The following is a 13,336-nucleotide window of genomic DNA, read 5'->3' as shown; positions in this document are numbered from 1 at the left end:
ACTTCCAACTTTGAGCAAGTACATAACCAGCCAGTGTTCAAATGTATCTTTTTACCTTAGCCTGATTCACAACTGTAAGCTTGTAATAATCATTTATAGCCTTTTCTCACAGCAGCTGCAATAATTAAACTTATCATTTTGATGGTGGATTGTATGGTATGACAAATGGACAATTAGAGATTAGACTGTACAGAAATTGAAATCTAGAGGTAACGCTAATACACACTAAATACAAATAGACACGCAACGCTGATGTTGTTAACATTAGCAATTTAAGGACAAAGTATAACAATAACAATAATTTGCGTTGTTTGATGTGATATGAGCTACGCGATTGTTAGATTTAATCAACATTGGTAGCGCAATTAATTGTACTGCTTTTTTTTTTCCTCAGAACAAAAGTGGCAGATTTGTTACTTACTACTTGTACAGATGGCATTCTCCAGTGAAAATACTTCCAAGACTACATTATGTATTTCTGAAGTACAGTATCCACACCGCTATGGTGACTGACAGCAAACATTAGATTAATTCGCGCTGAGGAGCCGTGCTGATGCATAACCCACATAAAGATAATTCTGCAAATAACTGCAGTTGCAGGTTTCAAACAGAGATGGCGACAAAGAGGCAAAACCTACGGACTGCAGCTTTAAATCAGTATCATTACTAATTGGTTGTTTATATGACAGTCTGTAGTTAAAGATACACATTTGCAAAAGAGATTTTTTTAATAATCATATAACCCTTAAATGCATACCTCAGTCACTACCCTCCTCCTCGTTAGTTTTTTAAAGTTAGACATCAACCTTTTTGGTATTCCTCAATCAATTTATTCTAAAGAATATAACAAGAAAAAAATCATAAAATTATAAAAGAATGCCTATTTTTGTATTCATTTTTAATAAAAATTGTATAGGGTCGCTAACGACCCGAGGTGTGTATGAGTGTACGCATATTTTTTTCTGCACAACAATAATTGAATCTTAGATGACAGAAAAAGTGCAATTCACCTTTATTCCACAAGGTGGCAATGTTTGATACACAATGCTGAAGTGACGACTCATTCAGACAGAAAACGAAATAATAAGAAAAACATGAAATGGCTCAGCAATTTACTGCAGAGCAAGTACTGAACGCAGTAAAATATGACTGTAACTGTTACTGGATGGAACTGGTGAAGCTGTTAGCGATTGAAATATTGATTTTGAAGATGTTGAAAATTATATAGTTTTGAGAATACGTTTGAGCTCGCGAATGGGCTCATATCTGTGACCTCAAACATAAAAATAGCCTATTATTTGCTAAATTTACTGATGAGGACAGTGATGATGGCATAAAACATCTGCTCAAACGGAGCCCTTTCAAGCTCCAAAAGGTAACAAAATATGCTTTTTTTTTATTTTTCTGTAATTGTTAATCTAATATCAGAGGAGTTTTATATTATCTGCGACAGGTAGAGATCCTTCCGTGTTAGATATTGATCCGGGTCAACAAAGACCCGAATATGTAAGAATGATTGGCGAAACAGTCATGCATTTAAGGGTTAATGAAAAACTTTAAATTAATTCATTATAATTGAAAAACATTGAATTGTAAATTAAATCTATTCTTGATCAAAATATATTGTACCAATATAGTATTGTTTTTTGATAGAAATTTTAATTTCTTTTAATTTTAATTTCAACCAACTTTTATCAAGATAATTTTTAGTAGATGTAGAGTCAGCTAACAGTCCTCAGAAAGTGTCCAATACTTTTTATCTTCATTTTGAACAGTATATCTATTGTTTTATAATTTATATAATGCAGTGGCATTTATAAATGAGGCTTTAATATCCAATGTCCTTAATGTTTTTAAGGCAGATTTTTTTTTGTTGAACTGGTTTGTAGAAGACAGCATTATCTCTCTACAAAGATATCACTCAAGACTCTTAAAAAGCATTTTGCTCCAAAGGTGTCCCAGTCGTTCTCCTGTACCTGCTCTATTATGTGTTTGACAGATTTCTGCATAGAGCGAATTCGCTTTGAAGAACGATGATAATGGCTTATTCAATGTGGTCGTATTTTTTCCGCAGAACATAATTGCTCTGACTCTAGACTGGTGAGACATTAACAGAAGTGCCTTTTCTAATACCACTTCGATTGCTAGAAGCTCATGAAAGATTGAAAGGCCATGGCACAGTCTTACATTCAAGTTGAAGAACTCTTATGTGTGCTTTTAGTTAAATCTCTCTTATGACCCCTCTTCTAGGTGAGAGTTATATTCTAAAGTTCAAATCCAACCACACTCAGAGTACTCGGATAAAGCTCACTTGGGAGCGATATCGACCGCCTGACTACAGAGACCTCATCAGCTTCATCGTGTATTACAAGGAGGCGTAAGTATCAGACTTACTATTATAGACATATTATTCACATCGAATTTGTTGGCGGAGTTGTGATAAAGCATTATGTAAATGTATACTGAAAGCATCTGTGCGCTGTTGTCTCGATGTAGACCATTCCAGAATATCACAGAATTTGATGGACAAGACGGATGTGGCTCTAATAGCTGGAACATGGTGGATGTGGACCTTCCTCTGGAGAAATCAACCGACCCTGGGGTATTTCTGTCCCCTCTTAAACCTTGGACACAATATGCCATCTTTGTGAAAGCTGTCACCCTGGTTGTGGAGGACAAGCATATTCCTGGGGCTAAGAGTGAGGTGGTCTACATCCGCACCAATGCATCAGGTTGGCTTGACCACTATCCCACTGATATTGACCAAATATCCTGTGTCCAATCTAGAGTTTGACATATTACACCAACTAATATCTTGCTATTCTTCAGCGCCATCAATGCCCCTTGATGCCCGCGCATATGCCAACTCCTCCTCATCCCTGATGGTGAAGTGGTCTCCTCCCATCTCTCCCAACGGGAACAAAACATTCTACCTACTCCGTTGGCAACAGCAGGCAGAAGACCGTGAACTGTATCAGCATAACTACTGCTCTAAAGGTAAGTGTGCACATTTAACGTGCACTTTTGCTTCGTCTACTAATCACTGCCACTAATCTTCACCGTTGCCTCCCTTCAGCTCAGATGTTTAGGCATTGATATATTTGGGAAAGTGTAAAGTGATTATACATTTATCCCAGTTACTATATGGCTACTTGCCAAATAAATAAATGGGTTTGAAAAATTAATTTCAGTTTGAATTGTTTCATTTTTTGGGAAATTGTGTGACTGGGACCGTTATTATGCAATGGCAGGCTTTATCAAGAAGTATTTCAGATAACTGTACAATAACTTAATTTATGAAATGTGTTCAGCTTGTGTTCTTGTTGGTTGATCAGCTTAGTCTGTGTCATTGTTTTGCAATACAGAGCTAAAGATCCCCATCCGCATCTCAGCCACTGCTTTGACGGACATGGAAGGCGACACAAAGCCTACCAAATCAGATGTTGGCGGGGGTGAGAAGGGCTGCTGCCCCTGCCCAAAAACCAATGAGGACCTAAAGGCGGAAGCTGAAGACCGATCCTACCGCAAAGTCTTTGAGAACTTCCTGCACAACTCCATCTTCACACCCAGGTATGACACATGCATTGATGGCACTTTCTGAAGCTTTTAGATCGTATCAAGTGTTTCGCAGGTCTGTTTGGTTTAGTGGACTCATGCATCTTCTATTTGAAAACATTGTTACATCCTTGCATGCTACACAAATTCCTAAATCTGGTTTAAAAGTTTGATTTTAAAGAAATATTTTTGGTTCACTATTTAAGTTGAATCAACAAATTTCGACTTGTCCCTCTGTTTCTTGGGAAAAAAAAGCAAAAATCTAGTTTAAAGTGAAGCACTTTTACATTTTAGTGTGAACAATTATCTTGCCAACCAAAAAGTTCAGTTTTACAACTTTTATGCCATGACAACATAACGCCTAAAATCATAAATTGAGCATAAAAATGTCACTTTACAGCTCAAATACAAGAATTTTATCAGAATTAATTTGTTTAAAAATTAATTAAAATGTATTACATTTAAATTCATTCTAAATGAATTTGAAATAGTTTTTAAAAGAAAGAAAGAAAAAAAAGATAAATATTTCTGCTTTGAAATCCTCCAAATATTCACTTTCATAATCCTCCCCATTCACTTTAATTGTAATTGCCTTACTGTGACTTACTTTTTTAAAAGAAAACGAGTGCCAAGTTGAAATTTTTTTTATTTATTTTTTTTGGTAAAACGCACAAATGCTGTCAGTTGAACCTGTATTGAACTCAGAACACGTCTTTTAGGACATTTTTGTCAACTTCTGTATGACAAACAATTTTGGTACTGCAACCCTCTACGCACACCTTGGCAATAAAATTGCCATTGGCTAGTAAATGTAGTATACCCTCCAGACTGATAGACTATTTTACTAATTTTATATATATATATATATATATATATATATATATATATATATATATATATATATATATATATATATATATATATATATAATATACTGTATATGATTCCACCAAATCAGCTTATGAACGTACACTCTTAACATCTTAATATCAAACAATATATTATGATATTATGATAATTAAGCACTATTTAATGATAGAACTTTAGTAATTAGAACTAAAACTTGGTAACCATGTATGAATGCATATCTGTCATTTAAATTGGACTTAGGACTGGTGGTGGTGCTTAAGATAGTCATTCAGTGTTTCTGTAAAAAAAAAAAAAGATCAGTAATAGATTATAGTAATTTTTATTAAAAGATAACACAACCACTAATTCTACTACTAATAACAAGGATTGATGAGCTGCTGGGTTCATGAATATTAATCATGTTGTCAGCGTTCACTGGAACTGATTTGCTGAAATCAAAACAGGGATGGTAATAGATGAGCGCCAGCCAATGAGATTGCAATGTGTGCACCTTCACACTAGAGTTTGCGGTATGTCAAATACAGGTAGGTTGCGCATCCATTGAGCCGAGTTGAAATAGTACAGATCGCTTAATGGAGTGTGAAACTCTCAAGCACTGAGTGTTCAGCGAGTTTAGATCTATGCTATACTTTTACTTAGCCTCTAACACACACACTGGCGAATAAAATCTAAGAATTTATTAGCCAATGGCTAATGATAGACATCATTTAGCCACCCAGAGTGAAGATTTAGACTCATATGCAAGTGAGTCTAAATCTTGCATTGTAGAGGGTTGTACTGCGTTGGCTTGCCAGTTGATGTCCAATGTGAAATCTGGGTCCTGATGGAAAACTACTGCTCTAGCATACTGCAAAGGTTAGGTGAACCCTCGGTAAGAACAGAGGCTGGGTTACTCCCAGCACTTTCTGCCACAGTTTACAACAGTGGTCTGAAGCCCTTCATTTTTTCAGTCTTCCTGGAGAGCGATTATCAAAGCGGGTCTGAGCTCATAGTCTTGAGGCGGCTTGATTTCATAGAATCAAAACCAGAATTTTGGAGGCTCGGACCGAGGCCTAATTATTTCGACATGGGGCTGACAAGATCAGAACATGAGGTTTTGGAAAGGAGTAGGTGCCAGCAATGGAGAGTGGAGCGGAATCAGATGGCAAGGGGGGAAAGATACGGCTCTGAGAACTCCAGGCCTGTGCGGCCACATTGTTTGTTGCTGGGACAACGGTGGCGGTTGCATATTAAGACTACAGCAGGCTGTAATTTGGGATGCACAAACAGACGCAGACTGGATTAATGAGACTGGAAAGCAGCCGCTGGCTAAAGGCTCGCTCCATGTTAGGCTTTTGTTTGCCGAAACAAGAAGTGACGTCTGCATTGTGTTATCTGTTTACCTTGCTTATGGCATCGGATGTTTTCTTGTCTCATGCGGGCGGCACACAGGAACTTGTTCAGATTTACCGAGGCACACATGCTTTGAGGGTTCGTTCAGGACATCTGCAATCAGGCTTTTTTGTGGGTTGTTTATTTGGTTGCAAGTATGTGTGTGTTTTGGGGTGGGCCGGGGTTTTGAGTCATGAGTATTGATGCACAAATCGATGTCGCCAAACATCTTCTACCACTTAGTTTCCCCAAACTTCTGCTTTTGGAGCCCTTTTTTCATCAAGGTAATGGTTTGCGGTTCACTCAGGGACAGCGTGATGCACCGTCAATCCGTCTCTAATCTATGGAAAACAGACTTTCTAAATGTAAATATACCTTCCCTCAGTAACAGGATGCTCATGAGGCATCATTTTCTCCATCACTGATGACTTTTTATTTCCATCTTGACCCCAGCGGCCCCAGGGTGTCTGTTTTGAACCCCCTCGCTCTGTTTGCTTTTGAAGTTAGGGAGACAGATTTGTCACTGTCCGTCCCCATTGAGCACACCTCATTACCGACATCAAGACTTTAGGAAAGAGGCCTCTGAAACTGGTTGAGTCTGAGAAAAACAGGAGATTCTCAACACATTTGAATGAAGCGGATATGTTTTTCCATTCAATGGTCGTCTCCCTTTTTTCTTCTTCTCGCCTGCTCACTCACCCTCCTTCCACAGACTTTTTCTTTGTTTGCTTTGGAGTGTCCGGCTCCCAGGAAATGTACAGCAAACCTATGTGGAATGTTAATGAATTTCAAAGGAAGATCCTTTCGAGAGGAGGTGTGGATTTGTCATCTCCCTTTTGCAAACTCCTACTCAGCTGATCGGCCCTGTAAAGAAAGTCCATGTCATTCTTGAGCCCTGCGCTTCAGCAAAGACTTGAGTTTCCGCCAGGGAATGTGAGGTGTTGCCTATGCATCAATAAGTGACTGACACGTAAGCCTTTCTGCCTGGGAAAAGGAAGACTGGGTGTGCTGCTGTCAGTGTTGCTGTTACGCCTTCGGTCTGAGGTTTGCTGGTGTGAAAACTTCCCTCAGGACCTGTGCGTCTACATGTCTGTTTCGTTCTTGCTGCAAGTCTGACCTTTTCCTAGTCAGCAGTCCGTGCCAAAAGCAATTAGGTTAAAATCAGCAGTTATGGCCATAGACAAGAGGCAGATCCTGTTCATGTGCAAATCTGATTGGGTTAAAGGTTACATATTTTATACAGGGTTTTCTTTGCACTTGATGAGTTGTAGTCAGCTGTCAAGGTGCTGATGTGATGCTTAACTCAAGTGACAGTATGATTTAGCTTTCACAGTAAACACCCTCAAGAGTGATCCGAATCCCTAGTTAGTGAGTATTAAATAGTGTCCAATAGCTTCCAAAATCCCTAATCATAAATCATGGAGCGCTATTCACTGGACGTGACATGGAATGTGGTTAGAGTTGATTTGATTGTTCCTCCCTACAGCGTTCTGTGTTGGCTTTTATTAAGTTTCCACTCAAACATATACAAAAGCAAACACACACAAAGATCTTCTCTCATTATTCTGCCTTTGAGTTGGCAGAATAAGGCCTATAGTAATTTTTAAACTTTTATAATCATCAATGGTTAAAGTTTGTAATTGCTTGTAAATTTGCTTCTTGAAGACTGTTGAATAGGACACTCAAACATAAGCCTTTCTGCCTGTGTCGCACCTATGGAGCAAAACGCTTTTATTTTTTGCACATGCAACTGGATATTTTGTATAGCAAAGTTTGAAGAATCAGTTGAAGAAGCCAAGCAGCCGCAGTTATCGGTTGTCGTGTTCAATACATCAGTCTACTGCATAACTAGTTACAATTCCCAAACTGTTTTCCCAAGCTGTTTGTCTCCACTCATTTTCTGTCAGTCTTTGAGTCTCACACGTTATCACATTCCTCTCTTGTATTTGTTTGGAACACTGAGGTTTCCCTCATGTCCATCTCAAACCATCCTGTCTTTCTCATCTGTGGTGGATTGTATTGTTTGGTCTGACTATTGAATCTTTACAGAGATCCCGAGCGAGCAAATCGTTACGTGTCTTCTAAAAGTGGCTCTAGGTAAGGCTGTGGCCCTGCCCTAGTCATATATGTGAAGTGGCAGTGAGGTCCATTGGCGTCTGGTAAGCTCTTGTGGTTGCTGCTGACTGCATGTCCTTGGTGGCAGGGTTGACCTGTAGCCAGTGCCTTAGTTTGCTTATCGCCTCATGCACTGTCTCTACCGTCAGAGGCAGATTCGGTCATATCATCATTATGGATGTTCAATGTTTGTTCCAAATATGCCTTCCCATTTCATTTTCTCATCTGCAGAAATGTTTATTGCTTCATTTGCAAGTATATATTTTATTGTAAGCAATGAATGCTTCATGAATACACATTTGTTTTATATCTGGACGTGAAGGAGAATCAGAATGAGAGGAAAGGGTCAGGGTAGAAGCGAGAGAGTTAACAGTTCTTGGATACCGGCTCTCATTTCATTTTAAAACTACCAAATTTCCTTGAGGGATCCGTCCCAGCCCAGCTGGATACATAGCAGTCATAATAATTTAAAAGATCTCATTACTCAGGATGATAAATGATGGATAAGATCAAGAAGACAAAAAGGAGCTCTGTAGGTTGCAGAGTAATGCAAGTATCCTCAGTGTTACTAAGAGACCAGTTAGTAGGACATTAGAGAATTAGGCTTGGAAGTGGTGTGTGTTGTAGAGTAATTGTGTGCAGTAATTGGCTTTTATGCTTTTAAACCAGTGAAGACTCTGCTGACACAGGCCGACTGCACTATATCTTTATATTATTTCTTACTGTCATTTCCTACTTCATTTCTTTTTCCACTTTACTTTTTCACCTTGCTTTGCTTTTCTTACCCCTCTTACTGTCATTTTTGTTTACTTCCTTTCTTTTTGTTCTTTCCTTTTTCCGCTTCCTCTTTTCCCATTTCCTTTTTTTTTTTCTACTTTTTTCCATTTAGTCTTTCCTTTCCTACTCTTATCCTCTTTCTGCTTCCTTTCTTTCTCACTGTCATATACTACTTCCCTTTCCTCTTCTTATTATCATTTCCTTTCCTTTTTTCTTTTACCTGTCATTTCCCTTTCCTTTCTTATTCTGTTTAATTTCCCCTATTTATTCCTCTCCTCTCTTCCTCTTTAACACTTTTATTCCATGTCTCAGACCTCCAGACAGGAAGCGTCGAGACCTGTTCGGAGTGGCCAATGGCACACTGCTCCAAGGTGCAAGCAGGAACATCACTGGACTGGAGAGTAACATCACTGACCCAGAGCTGCTGGAGAAAGAGTATCCTTTCTCCGAAGGCAAAGTCCATACAGAGTTCATGGAGATTTCCAACCTGCAGCCCTTCACTGTGTACCGCATCGACATCCACGCTTGTAACTACAAGGTCCACCGTTGCAGTGCTGCGGCTTTTGTGTTCTCTAGAACCAAACCAGCAGGTCAGTAAAACCAACAAACCAAACTTGTGCACATACGACTGCATATCCAGGCCAGCCAAATATTAAAATTCCAGTAATTCTCCACTGTGCCTACAGCATGATTTTTATTTTATTAGTTATCCTGTTCATGTTAACAGCAATTAAAACTGAAATGCAATTGAAATCTTATTGAATTACTGTAAGAGAGCACTGGCCTTGAGCACAATTCTCTTCTTCCCCAGACAAAGCGGATGATATTCCCGGCACTGTAACTCAGGAGAGGGATGAGAAATTAGAAGGAACAGTGGTGCTGCGGTGGCCTGAACCTCATCACCCTAATGGACTGATCCTCATGTATGAGATCAAATATCGTCTGGGAACTGAGGTTAGTGTGACAACTAACTCATACACCATTAAGAAATAGTTAAAACTGCAGCCAAGGCCACAAACCGACTGTGTATGTGTGTGTGTTTCAGCAAGAGAAGCATGAGTGTGTGTCACGGCAGCAGTACAGAGTGCTGCGAGGAGCTCAACTTAGCAATTTGGCCCCAGGAAATTATTCCGCCCGGGTCAGAGCCACCTCTCTGGCTGGGAATGGGTCTTGGACTGAACCAGTGTCCTTCTATGTGCCACCCCCTAAAAGTAAGGAACGCATATAAGAAACCTGTTATTTTATAGAAGTATTTTAGACAATGTATGCTTACTGATAACTTGGAAATAGCTTCTTTAATGGAAATGTAGAGAGACCTGTTTCTGTAATGTTTCAAAGTGTTTAATTCTGTATGAATGTTCTTCTCTCTTACAGGAAATTATGATAATGCCTTCTACCTGGCCATCATAATCCCTATTATAGTGCTATTTTTGCTCACTGCAGTGATCGGCGGTGTCATCTTTGTCACCAAAAAGAGGTTGATAGCCCATTTATTCAAAATTAGACTTTATTTTGAGTTCTAGTATCTAGTACTGTTTTTCCAATGTTTACATGTATATTTCCTTTCAGGAATAGTGACCGGTTAGGAAACGGTGTGCTCTATGCTTCTGTAAACCCTGAATATTTCAGTCCTTTTGAAAGTGAGTATTATGTTCAAAAACCAGGTTGTCATTTAAGTATTTTTAATCAGTATTTTTGTTGTTTTCCATTAAAAATAATATAACATTAACACAATAATAGCGTATTTCCTGTTTTCATCATAATTATAACAAAATATTGTGGGATTTGTTTAAAAAAATGTATTATTTTATATCCTAGCAATCCACATTACTTGAATTATTTGTCACAGATGTAATTAATTGCCTAATTATGAAATGATCATGAAACATTTTCCTCCTCATGTGGGTTTGGACAAATATACTGTATGATTTTTTTTAATTTTTTTTTTTATTGCTACTGTCATGTATGGTACACTGCACTGCCTGTTTAAATGTGCTGACTCTATTTCTGCAACCTCAGTGTATGTACCGGATGAATGGGAAGTGGCTCGGGAGAAAATCACCATGTGCCGTGAGCTGGGCCAGGGCTCCTTTGGTATGGTGTACGAGGGCATCGCAAAGGGCGTCGTCAAAGACGAACCTGAGACCAGAGTGGCCATCAAGACTGTAAATGAATCCGCCAGTATGCGTGAACGCATCGAGTTCTTGAACGAAGCTTCAGTTATGAAGGAGTTCAATTGTCACCATGTGGTAAGAAAGAGGGCACAGTCTCATCAAACTGTTGCTTTGAAACTAAACAATTTTTTTTATTTATTAATTTAAGTGTATAATTTTTGTGCTACCAAACAAATGGCAAAAATAATGATGTTTTTCAAACAGGTTGCTCAGACACAGGTTTCTGAATGTTTTCATAGTGCCTCAGTTCTTTCTTTTGTTGTGTTCTGATTGGTTTAGGTGCGACTTCTGGGTGTGGTTTCACAAGGCCAGCCCACTCTAGTTATAATGGAGCTGATGACACGTGGCGATCTGAAGAGCTACTTGCGTTCTCTCCGTTCGAAAGAGGTCTGCACAAACCATCCTCCCCACAAATGCTCTGATTTTTATCTCATAATTGATCTTTGTACTGCTTATTAAAATACACTTTTAGTTCATTACGTTTATTATATTTATTTTTGTTCTGCTCCGATCTATGGTCAGCATCTTATGCCCTCTTTTAGTTAATGTTCACAGTTTTTCAAAGCTACTCAATATGTCAGTCAGCTCTTCACATAGGGGTTGCTGTAGTGAAAGAGAAAAACAGAAGTGCTGAATGCAGCATTTGTCCTTGAATGTAGCAGGGCTCTAGCAGCCAGTCTTTGCCTCCGCTGAAGAAGATGATTCAGATGGCTGGAGAGATAGCGGACGGGATGGCATACCTCAATGCCAACAAGTTTGTCCATCGAGACCTGGCTGCCAGGAACTGCATGGTTGCTGAGGACTTCACAGTTAAAATCGGAGGTAAGTCTCAGTGTTTCTTTGATGCACAACACACAAATCTATAAAAGGATTATATTTGAAACAAGATTTGATTGAGAGGTTTGATTCACAGCACTGAAACACTTCTTCCAGCTCATGTTTGCTCTCTTTATGTGTTCAGACTTTGGCATGACAAGGGATATCTACGAGACTGATTACTATCGCAAAGGAGGCAAAGGGCTGCTGCCGGTCCGCTGGATGTCCCCAGAGTCTTTGAAAGATGGAGTGTTCACAACAAATTCTGATGTCTGGTATGAACTGCCTGTCCTCTCTGACACTTCTCTTCACACACACACACAAATGCAAGACTTCTTTTTGCTATTCTGCATAGAGTATGTGTTTGTTAATTGATCAGCGCTTGCATGTACACTACCAGTCAAACTTTTGGACATTAATAGTGTGAAATGTTATTACAATTTAAAACAAATGTTTTCTGATTATATATATTATACAATGTAATTTATTCCTGTGATGACAAAGCTGAATTTTCAGCAGCCATTACTCCAGTCTTCAGTGTCACATGATCCTTTAGAAATTAATCTACATGACTTGGTTCTTGAAAAACATTCCGGTAACACTTTACTTTATTAGCTTGCATATTTCTATGATATTGGCTGTTTATCAGTACTTATAAAGCACATATTAATGCCTTATTCTGCATGACCATATTCTACATCCCTTAATCCTACCCAATACCTACCTTAAATGCTACAAAAACTATCTTACTAACTAAATAAGCAGTAAATATGTTGAAAACAGTTATGCTGCTTAATAATTTTGTTGAAACTTTTTTTTCTCAGAATTAATTGATTTGAAACAGAAATCTTTTGTAATGATATAAATGTATTTACTGTCACTTTTGATCAATTAATGCATCCTTTCTGGATTAAATCTCTTGCAAAAAACATTTGAACTGTAGAGTACATACTATTTTAACACAAATGGAAGTATAGGAATTATATAGGAACCAAAAAAAACAAATAACAAAATCAAAACTACCTCATATTTAGTTGTCTTTGATCAGAGTTTTATGATGGTCTCCTTTTGTGGGACCCTTTACCTAAAAAAAAAAAAATTGGAAGTTTTATATTTTAACATATAAAACCCTGCACAAAATGCTTAAAACCACAAACAGTTTTTAAAAAAATCCTTGTCCACTGGAAAAAAGAATTAATTAGTTAATAGATTTTAAGAAATTAATATGCAAATAAAATGTATTTGCCTATAAAAAATAATTTTAAGCGTTTAGGTATAAGCTTTTATCAAAAAAAGAAAAGTTTAATTCATTTATGTGTGTCCAAAATTTGACTTATGAAACACTGGGATTTTTCCATCTGAGCAGTGGGCCGTCCCATCTGGGACACAGTAGCCCTTCTCCACCACAGGCACCCAACTGTCCAGAAAGCATTGAAACTGTCTCTTTATTTTTCTTAATATGACAGGAAGCCTCATAGGCCTATAAGAGGTGAAATCCCTTTAATGTTTTTTTCCACTGATGTTATGTGTCAAGGGAGAATATGCATCACTTCCAGACATTCTTCCAGTCCCAGCCAAGCGAAACGTGCCCAAACACATTGTCTCTTTGTCTCAGACAGACTGTCTCTCCACAGCCTTAGCCCCAGCAGCGGCGGTTC

At 38.3% G+C, this 13,336-nt stretch overlaps 2 protein-coding genes across 4 annotated transcripts in view; one reads left to right on the top strand and one right to left on the bottom strand.

The window, feature by feature from the left end:
* pgpep1l (pyroglutamyl-peptidase I like) overlaps positions 1 to 13,336 on the bottom strand; it is a 33,909-nt gene that overhangs the window by 5,907 nt on the left and 14,666 nt on the right. The window contains exon 6 of one of the 2 annotated variants that reach the window (XM_067390366.1): positions 12,166 to 12,762. The exons of the other annotated variant lie outside the window; for it this stretch is intronic. Within the exon in view, the coding sequence (XP_067246467.1) occupies positions 12,709 to 12,762 (54 nt within the window). The 3' untranslated portion in view covers positions 12,166 to 12,708. Of the gene's footprint in view, positions 1 to 12,165; positions 12,763 to 13,336 lie in introns of those variants that run through there. 2 annotated transcript variants of the gene reach the window in all.
* The window catches only part of igf1ra (insulin-like growth factor 1a receptor), a 120,314-nt gene that overhangs the window by 101,371 nt on the left and 5,607 nt on the right, over positions 1 to 13,336 (top strand). For both annotated transcript variants that reach the window (XM_067390360.1, XM_067390361.1), the window contains 13 exons: positions 2,251 to 2,377; positions 2,497 to 2,732; positions 2,830 to 2,997; positions 3,366 to 3,570; positions 9,001 to 9,278; positions 9,500 to 9,642; positions 9,734 to 9,899; positions 10,063 to 10,165; positions 10,258 to 10,328; positions 10,708 to 10,937; positions 11,142 to 11,249; positions 11,522 to 11,684; positions 11,824 to 11,953. In XM_067390360.1, coding sequence (XP_067246461.1) covers positions 2,251 to 2,377; positions 2,497 to 2,732; positions 2,830 to 2,997; positions 3,366 to 3,570; positions 9,001 to 9,278; positions 9,500 to 9,642; positions 9,734 to 9,899; positions 10,063 to 10,165; positions 10,258 to 10,328; positions 10,708 to 10,937; positions 11,142 to 11,249; positions 11,522 to 11,684; positions 11,824 to 11,953 — 2,128 coding nt within the window. The remainder of the gene's footprint in view (positions 1 to 2,250; positions 2,378 to 2,496; positions 2,733 to 2,829; positions 2,998 to 3,365; positions 3,571 to 9,000; positions 9,279 to 9,499; positions 9,643 to 9,733; positions 9,900 to 10,062; positions 10,166 to 10,257; positions 10,329 to 10,707; positions 10,938 to 11,141; positions 11,250 to 11,521; positions 11,685 to 11,823; positions 11,954 to 13,336) is intronic.

This window comes from Chanodichthys erythropterus, chromosome 7 (genome assembly GCF_024489055.1).
Source record: "Chanodichthys erythropterus isolate Z2021 chromosome 7, ASM2448905v1, whole genome shotgun sequence".
NCBI classification, from domain to species: domain Eukaryota; kingdom Metazoa; phylum Chordata; class Actinopteri; order Cypriniformes; family Xenocyprididae; genus Chanodichthys; species Chanodichthys erythropterus.
This window is presented reverse-complemented; position numbering and strand designations above follow the sequence as displayed.